This window comes from Nasonia vitripennis, assembly GCF_009193385.2.
Source record: "Nasonia vitripennis strain AsymCx chromosome 1 unlocalized genomic scaffold, Nvit_psr_1.1 chr1_random0009, whole genome shotgun sequence".
Classification (NCBI taxonomy): Eukaryota; Metazoa; Arthropoda; class Insecta; order Hymenoptera; family Pteromalidae; genus Nasonia; species Nasonia vitripennis.
Window position 1 is genome coordinate 1,557,097 of NW_022279596.1, and position 9,550 is coordinate 1,566,646.

General features: G+C 34.8%; 1 protein-coding gene and 1 long non-coding RNA gene across 2 annotated transcripts; both read right to left on the reverse strand.

Annotated features, from left to right (window-relative positions):
• Nucleotides 1–4,817: 4,817 nt before the first annotated feature.
• Nucleotides 4,818–6,710, reverse strand: LOC116417829. Its single transcript, XR_004228069.2, has 3 exons — nt 6,382–6,710; nt 6,063–6,196; nt 4,818–5,618 (listed from the first exon to the last, which is right to left on the reverse strand). It is a non-coding gene; the product is annotated as an uncharacterized LOC116417829 (long non-coding RNA).
• A 211-nt stretch (nt 6,711–6,921) lies between these two features.
• On the reverse strand, nt 6,922–8,906 carry LOC100679157. The gene is made up of 8 exons (XM_031932944.1): nt 8,559–8,906; nt 8,403–8,469; nt 8,286–8,327; nt 8,177–8,218; nt 8,061–8,102; nt 7,848–7,986; nt 7,610–7,784; nt 6,922–7,549 (listed from the first exon to the last, which is right to left on the reverse strand). Exons 1-8 carry the CDS (start codon nt 8,875–8,877, stop codon nt 7,290–7,292), a joined length of 1,086 nt encoding a protein of 361 aa, XP_031788804.1. The 5' UTR covers nt 8,878–8,906; the 3' UTR covers nt 6,922–7,289.
• Between the last annotated feature and the right edge of the window lie 644 nt (nt 8,907–9,550).

Sequence of the window (9,550 nt, forward strand, 5' to 3'; positions counted from 1 at the left end):
CTGGCGCCCTGGGCCGAGGCGGCCCGCCACCGTGTATGCATTGGAGTGTGACGGCGCGCGAACATAGATTTAAGAACGCTGGGCTGCGCTAGCAGACCCCAGTGTTTCACTACATATAGTATAAGCATAATGCGTGGAAATTGTTTTTAACCAACTATATTCTTTTAAATTTGAAGACGGATTGACGAGTCGCTTAAGACAATCGAAGAATCAACTGGGTATTTACGCATTTATTTATTATTCAATAAGACAAATAAATAATTATGTACAATTATTAAATTTGTTTTGTAGGTTTAACCGTCAGAAAATAACAACACTGGAAAATGAAGTGAGCTAAATTTTGTCCATTTGTATACTTATAAATAATTTAAATTTCAATTGAATAATAAATAATGTATAATTTTAGACAAAATACCGAGGGACTCAAGCAAGTTCAAGAAGTTCTGAAGTACGCATCGCACATCTACAATTTATTTTCTTATGTTGAAAAGAATAATGATAAATAATTTAAATATTACAGACAAGTGAACAGTACAATCGAGAGGTCGGCAAAGAGGAAACGAACCACAGCGAGAGATAAACCGCCATATCTCCCATTTTCAACAAGAGATGACATCCTTATTGTTGAACATTTCGATGACGAAATGTATGCTGATCTTGTAAGTATTTTATTTGATATTTTAATATTGTCAATTCCCTGTGCGGGCATCAAAAACAAAGCCGCGTTTAAAGCCGCATTATTACTACACATCAAAAATTATTTATATATTTCAGTCACGTACAATAACAAAAATGATTCATTTCAGGTAGATTATTTAGGTTACTTGAAGCAAGGTAATGCAGGAGCTACAGCAGCAAACTATTTCAAAAATTGTATCAAGATGACCGAGGATTTGTTCACTAATATGACCTGGACTGGCTCTAAAAATGCCTTAGCATTACTCAACACACGATTCATGACAGCATGCGAACGTAAGCTATTTTCTATGTACATTTAAAAAAAAGGTCAAACATATTCAAAAGTGACTTGAATTTTAAAATTTTATATTTATTCGTTTTGCAGAAGCTATGGGAATATGCGGGCATCTATTTCAAAAGCCTGACAAGATGGAGTTCACGCTTGCGATGACCAAAGCACTTAAAAGCGCTAAGGAGGGATACCGACGTGCCGCACTTAAGCAGTACGCAGAAAATCGCGATAGAATTTTTCAACGATCACAACGTCGAAAACGTCCGCGGCGTGACGATTATGCTCAGGACCATGACCGTACCCTGCCCGTTGACTTATCCATTGGTTCTGTCAGTGAGACCAGAAGCTTGGCGGACCGGCGTTCGCTTGAACTCGGATAGTACGGCAACCGACACGATGATTTGTCGGATGAATTCTCTGATTCCGAAATAGATCGACCAGGATGCAGCGGTAACAACGAAGAATACTCAGAAGAACATCCAGCAGAACAGTCAGAATAACATTCAGAAGAATATCCAACGGAATATCTAGATAAGTATCTGGAAGAGTATCCAGCAGCATATCTAGATAATTTTAAAAAAGGCAAGAAAAATAACGAAGAATATATAGAAGGAGACGAAAACAACAAAGAAGATCCCGAGCACATGCAAGATGATAGAGCGCATGACTCCGACGATCTGAACGATATATTTGAAGCCAACGTAACTGATAAAGCTCAACAAGTAGAGAAGGCCGATGAAAATTATGACCTTAGCCAAGAGGTCTTAAATGAATGCGAAAAAAACCATTAAGCCCAGAAGGATCTCTCAAGGAGAATAATGAAAATGACGCGTATGAGGACGACGACATCCTGGATAATGGCCCCAGCAGCGGAGATAATAACGACACCGACAAATACGCAGATCAAGTAGACTCTTTAATAGGTGATCAAATGGAGCAACTGCAAGATACTGATGAGGTTCTTAAAAGGAATAGACGACGAGGATCCGTTATATATATATATATATATATATATATATATATATATATATATATATATATATATATATAAGTTTTTCCTGTTTTCGAGTCATTTTTCACGCTTTTTCGTTCTTATTTTTCTTTTTTACTCATGCACTATTTATTTTTCTTTTCGAAGCATTTTCTACGGCTTTGTTAGCCTTCTTTTAATCATACTCATGTATTATTTATTTTATAATAAATTGCATTCCTTTTAGATTAATGAAAATACACATCAGCCTAATTTGATTTTTTTCTTTATTTGTACCATCGATGTGTATTTTTTATTTCATGCCATAGCGCTTTTTTACAGTTCATATTTTTGAATTCTTTTTAATTGTTCAAAATTATTGTGCTATTGTATTTTATTTTAGTTACACATTGTTAATTATTAGCGGTAATGTAAGAGCGCTGGAGGGGCTAATAAAGGTGGATGAGCCTCACGGAGACGGGCGAGGTCGGGGCCCCCTCATACCTAATCAAAAAAGAAATTTACAGATTTAATTATACGCTGTCGACCATCACATTTGAACATGAGATATAAAGCAGATGAAGATTAAAAGTAATGTCTACTAATGCAACGCAATATTAACGCGGCATTAATTTTTTTTAAGCACTCTTTTTATTATTTAATCATCATTACTATTGTTAATAAATATTGTATAATGATATTTCTTTGTACTTAGTAGGATTAAACTGGATTCTAAAAGACAAGAGTATCATAATCGCCGTATATCGGATACGATTAATTACAATTACATAATAAATCTGAATATAATTAAAATTATCAAATAATTTATTTCCTGCTTAGGTAAACGGCCTTTGACGCGGTAGTCAATCTCAAAAAGATAAATTTCTCGCTCAACAACAGCTGCTGGCTGCTCCAGCACATTTTTTGCCTTCTGGAGGATAAAGTCAGCTATAACTTTGGCATAACCTTCAAAAAGGAGACTTAGTCAATTTCAAGAGAAACTGACCTATCACGCAACCACATAATATCTTCGTCGTGAACAGCGGATATATCGTGCGAGATATTTTCATCCTTAAAGAGGTTTCTCACACGCTGAGTAAACAGCGCAGTATTCGCTTGTATATTCAACTAAAAAAAAGGTCGAGGTTCATTTAAAACATTCTTGGAAAAGTAGTAAGGAAAAAAAGATTTTATAAAATATGCTAGCGTAACACCATACATAAAAATTAGTGAGGGTATTGCAAAATTTCATTCACGTGTTCAATATAATGAATACAGTTTATTGCATTGATTTGTGAGTATAATATTCTTAACATGTAATCTTTAATAGCATCTATATTGCTCAGACATGACTCTTTCTCTGCTTTATTCATTTATAATTTCATTTGTAATGATAATTGTGAACGTATGATTTCTTGCTAGTATAAATTACAGTATTTATTTTTTCTCCGGTGTGATATCTTAACTCGGTTTGATTTCTACATTATGTTTCAACTGGTACTTTTTGTTTTTATGTTTTAGCAAAAGTGCGCATTGCAACAAAACCAAGGATTTGTTTGAATATACTATGAGAAATATATTTGTCATGCAATTGGAACTACTGAAAAAGGAAAGTAGTAAGTAGGTGATACAAAAAAAGATTTACAGTTAAGTTTGCATGTTAGCTAGTCAGCAACTGTTTCACATACATGACAGTAAATATATTATTTATGATAGTGTATTTATTGTGTAATCTTACATAAGCATATTTTTCATAAGCATATTTTTAATTTATTTTCATTAATTTTTCAGCATATTCTCGATGGGGTTGTCCAGCTCTTTATGTATGCACAGCTGAACTGTTACAAAAAAGGGAAGAATTCAGTGATGTAATACTACAGTCTTACAATTTCTTCAAGATCCTCGAAGATGAAGAACAAAATCAATGGTTTAAAGTGAATATACTTAAATAAAAATATGCCTTGATATTTTTAAAATATTTTTGAATACAATGTCTTCAATTTTTGTAGTTTGAACATGAGTTTAAAAATTGGGCCCAGGACTAATAAAAATCAGATTTTCCAATGGTGGACAAGGTAGAAGTTTTTGGTCTGTATATTATGGCAGGAAAATGGCAGGTGCTTGTGCGAAACTATCAGTTCCAGATTTTCATCGTAATGATAATTCAGAAAAAATAGATATTGATAAAGTAGATAAAGTATTTGTAATATTTTTTCACGTAATTTAATTATATGAGAGATGAATTGTATATATAAAGATGTTCGGTAACTGTGCATTTGAAAATTTTACAGATATCTATTTGTGTAAACACTGTGTTGACCACAGTGATTTGTTACTTTTCAAAGATATTTTATGCATTGAAATATTTAAACAAGATTTTTCAAATATCAACGGATACATTTTGTTATGATTCTGCAAAGATATATTTTATGTTATTTAAACGCTCCGTATTCGTATTTGTTATAGAATTTGTACAATATTTGAATCTATTAATAAACTAATTGATATAATTTCTTCCCCCCCCCCCCCGATAACATGATATGTCGGTCGAATGACGGCACCGAGACTGCACGGAATGGGCCACGCGTGACGTCCAGGTACCCCTGCTCCGGGACACGGAAATGACGGCATTGTGCTCAGCACAATGACGGCACGGATGCTGTCGATATGCCAACATGAGATGTGCTCATTATGCCGGCATTTTCAAAACACTTTAATTCACGAGGAATTCCAGCTTGCGCAGCATGTTGCCATTGTGCCAGCATTATGCGAAGCTGTGAGAAAACATTGTGCCTATATTTTCGGTACCCGGTATATATATATATATATATATATATATATATATATATATATATATATATATAAAACCTCTAAAAATTCACTTTAATAAAATTATTTTTTATTAATATCAAGTAAAACAAATTTAAATAAAGATAAAAAATACAATTATAATAAATAAGCGCAAGAGCAATAAAATCAGTTAATTAATATCACGCCATATATAATACGAAGTACATTATAACAATCGTTAAGTATAAGACAGTTGTTAGTGTGAGTGTTTAGATAAACATTATAAGAGGAACATCCTAAAAAAGCCGATGAAAAGACCGATGAAAAGACGTATAAGAATATTTTTAAGACCTTGTAATTGAAATGCTATTTAACCTAGAGATCTGAAATTCTGTACAGGGACTTTAGATAGCATAACAAAGCTAGGCAGATTATGATTTTGTTGTTAAATTGTAGCTGTTATAACGTTCATCTTAACACCTGCATGCGCTTAGCCAGAATAAGTCTGTAATTTCTTACAATAATTAATGAACTGAATCTCTTGGCTGTAGAGACTATTATTTATTCTTATTCGATTTTTTACTATAAAAATATATATCGCCTTTGTATAATAGTCAGTGCATATAAAGAATAGGCAAACTTAAATAAAACTTAAAAGATCACTTTATCATTCATTGTAAGAATCATAGGCGTTTTCTGGCTAAACGCGTGTGGATGTTCAGGCTCGAAGAGATCTTAGATTAACTAGCCTACTCCCTCACATGCTAATCCCTAATAATTTTCCTTCCCCGCACAAGACTTGCACTAGCTTTTAGTAGACACTTTACTTCTGTGTTGCGCATCAAGAGAGACATGGCGGGTACATACCACATGCACAGCCACAGTCACCTGCACAAAAAATAGGTATAGGTAAATAAGACTAGAGAATATTGTAATTTCTGCTGAGACTGCTTGACAATCCTTATGAAACATCAGAGTCGCAACCTCAAAAGCCGGAGGTGAAGGTACAGGTAAACTTTTGACAAGGATCAAGTTACTTAAAACTGACACGGTAAATAGTTTTGTGATGAAAATGACACTTGTATTCGAAATTTCAGACCTATTAAAATGGCATGATGAACATTGTTTTGTCTTCGACTGGCGAACATTGCTATGAGCAAGTTTATCATGCAATTTTAATAGATTGAAAAGTACATACCCTGCCAGTTAACTTGATTCTCTTAGCAAGTTTACCTGTATTAGCAGCACCGGCTTTTTAGTTTGCAAAGGATAATTTTTAAGAAGGATTGTTAAGCAGTCTGATAATATTTATACTTGTTTAACAATAATGACCTAAAAAATGCTTTGCGTAGTCTTCTTGCAGAGCTGGTGTATCCGAAGAGGCTGATTATATTCCCCACTACAACAACCGATATGGGCTCCAGGTGATCCAAATATGAACACCTTCTATTCAAAACCTTTCAAACCTGTAAATATAAATGCATTATAATAGACGCACTTGAGCAATAATTGATTGAAGTATAATAACTGAAAAGATAATTCATATTATTTTATATATGCAGTTAAAGACTTTATGTAAAAAATATTAGTACACCTAACAAATCAATTAATACATGAATTAAAAATTAGTATAGAATAAAATTTACTTTACCTGGTGTATGACTGTAGGAAGTGGCTGCGTAGAGTTCTGTAGTCCCTGAATCTCCACAGGTACTCCGCCGTGGCAAAATAAAATCAAAGACAAAAATAATAAGGGATTTAAGATATTATAGATAAGCATAGGATACAAATTACCTTTAATTTCGCTACTTACATGCAAATTTTTGTTCCATTATCTGCAAAGAATTTTTTTATGGTTTAGGGTGACCTCGCCAACTCTGTGAGGCCCAGCCAACAGCGATCAGCCCCTCCAACGCTCTCTTACATTTCTAAAAAGTAATGAACTGAAATGAATGAATTTATAAATCTAATATTTAATTTTGAATTTCAAAAAATAAATTAAAAGCTACGTTAAAAAATAAAAAAAATGTAAAAGAGCGTTTAGATAAAAAAATACACATAAAACACTACTTTTCAATAAATAAATAATCAAAAAGATAAAAACTTATGTGTATTATTTTATCATGCTGTAAGGAGAAGAATTATTTAAAATAAAAGAAATGTATAAGAAAAACAAATGATTAACTCATGCCTCAAATCCTCTTCATTACGGCTCGGCAAACAAGTCGCAGCTTAATGGGTCGTCGTCGTCATTGTTGCATTCATCTTCTTGATTTTCGATGAATCCATTCCAATAATTTTCCTCGTCCTCGTTTTGGTGCTTTTCTTCTTTCTTCAATCTCTCCTGAGATTTTTCTTCGAACTCGTCCTCGTTATTTTCCCCTTCTTCTTCCTCTTCTTCTTCCTCCTCGTTCTCCCCCTGTTCCCCTTCCGATTCCTCTTCCTCGTCCTCGATCTCGTCAGCGTACTGGTCCTCGTCCTCCTCATCATTATTGGCAGGTTCCAATTGCCTGGGTGGGAGGGGATCTCCGTAGTCCTCGTTGCTCTGCAGCCGATTGTTCAGCTCGTCTTGCGGTTCATTGAGGATACGATTGTTGATCGGCAAATGGACACGAACACCGCGTCGTTGTGGAGGCTGCCGTGGCTGCTGAGCGTTTGCAGGACCGTTTCTACCATTTTGTGCAGCTTCTTCGGCGATCTCTTCGGCGCGCTCTTTCGGCGATACGCTTCCTTGACATTCTTAATTGCCTTCGTCATGGCAGTGGCGAATTTGTCTTTTGTGGGCTTCTCTAAAGCGTCCTTGTTTAGATTCATTGCAGCTGTAAAATAAAAAGGTAATAGAAATTATATGAATCGCAAGTAATTCGAAGTATGGGTACCTTCGCAAGCACGCGTAAAACGAGTCGACATTAGAGACACCTTGACATCGTCGATTCTGGAGCCAAGCCAGGACAGATTACGGAAGAGGTCGGCGTAGAATTCAAAGCAGTTTTTAAAATAAAAGTTAGCTTCGTCGCAGAGATTGGCACCTCCCAGGTAGGCGAGATAGTTGACCTACAACAAGTTTTTTCAATATAATACTAATTATTTATTAATTAGAAGAACACGGATACTCACGACATCGTCATACAGCTCCTCATTCGAATTGTTAAATTCAAGCAGATCTGCAATCGACTTAAAAGGGAAGCAGTCAGGTCTTCTTCTAGCCTTAGGGGAGTTTCTTTTCGTCATGTCCTTGAGCATCTTCAACATGGATCTAAAAAGTAAAATTAGTCGATTATTTGCAATTATCGTTTCGATTGCAAAATTCAACCATAAATGTCAACTTACTCTTGCATTTCCTCCATCCGCTTTGTTCTATCGTCCAATGATCTAAAATCAAACGTATTAATGTAAAATAAAATATATTATACTTAAGTTTAAATTAATATAAACGTAGATTTTACTTGACCGAATTCTCAAGGGATGTGAGTCGGTTGTTGATGGTGCTGTAACAAAAAATAAATGAATAAAATAAATTTATAGCAAGAAATAAAATTATGCAAAGTATATTACGTATTTGTTTCTTCAACGTTGATGATTCTTCTGTTGAGCGAACTGAAATGTCGAATAAAAGAATTGAATTATTAAAAAAACAAGTTTGAATTGCGGATCATTAAATTTGTTACTTACTTAATCTTCTCCGTCAATTCGATGGTCGACGACGATGCGCCCAATTGAGAAATTGTATCAGGTTGCGCTGAAATGTAACAGAAGAATAAATTAGTGGTAGCGTAGCAAAATAATATAAATAATATTTTATTTAACAATAGTAATTTTTACTCATACTTTTCCGCTGCAAAGCAATGTTGGTCAATGCAGTTGTAGGCTTCTTAATCTTTTTAACAACTGAGACTGGTGTTAATCTCGGAGCTGTAAGATTAATCTTTGGCCTCTTCGGTCGCGGTGCTTCCTGAAGTTGCTGGGATGCCCCAGGTATTGGCGTCGAATGAGCCAGAGGTTGTGGCCGCTTCTTTATTTTCTTCTTTGTTAAGAAAGGGGCCAACAGCGACTGAGAGCCTTCCAAGAGGATCATCTTTCTGCTAAGATTTTCTGCAGCAGCAGCTACAGAAAGTCCTCCGGTGTTCCTTTTGGCCTTGCCGTTCATCTACGATGATAATGTATGTTTGTACTAGTGTGTAAAATTAGCTATAAAATAGTACAGTCGTACATTATTACACGTGTAAAGTAGATTATTATATAGCAGGGCGTATGCCACGCAATGCTATAAAATTAATTTGCGATCTGTGTAGAAATAATTTTAATAACGACGAAACGTTCGGTGCTACATTCTTTAGTTGGATCTTCTTTCGACCAGTACGGCATTAAAAAACATTTCCCTGCGATTTGATTGAGACTAATGTAAATCAATTCTGAGCTTAATAACAAACAAAGATAAACACCAATCGCAGATGAGCGACACGGAAGATCAAAGAAATCGTCAATTTTTGTAAATTGTTTTAAAAGAAAATAGCATCCATTATTACGTTCTATAATATTTTGAATAATATCTATGGAACCGTTTCGAAGAACAATTGCGCTATCCTGTCGAAGTATTGACAAATAAATCAACCCCGTAAGGACTTTACTATATTGACAATAATTGTAATCGTCAACTGGTGGAGTAGGACCTTTTACGTGCTTTGCAATGAACTTTAGTCTGGATGGATCGACGAGTACTTTACTCTGCGTATGGCAATTTTCCGCGTTCCTATTAGTAATCTGTTGCAAATGCTGACTCGGTTTCCTACACATTTTGCGACAATACATCATATTGTTTT

Excerpts from the sequence above, each read along its gene's own strand:
- LOC100679157 (XM_031932944.1), bottom strand. The coding sequence starts at position 8,877 with ATGAACGGCAAGGCCAAAAGGAACACCGGAGGACTTTCTGTAGCTGCT. Across the intron at positions 8,103-8,176 it reads TCCCTTGAGAATTCGGTCAA|ATCATTGGACGATAGAACAA; the intron begins GTAAAATCTACG and ends GTTTGATTTTAG. Across the intron at positions 7,550-7,609 it reads TTTTACGCGTGCTTGCGAAG|CTGCAATGAATCTAAACAAG; the intron begins GTACCCATACTT and ends TTTATTTTACAG.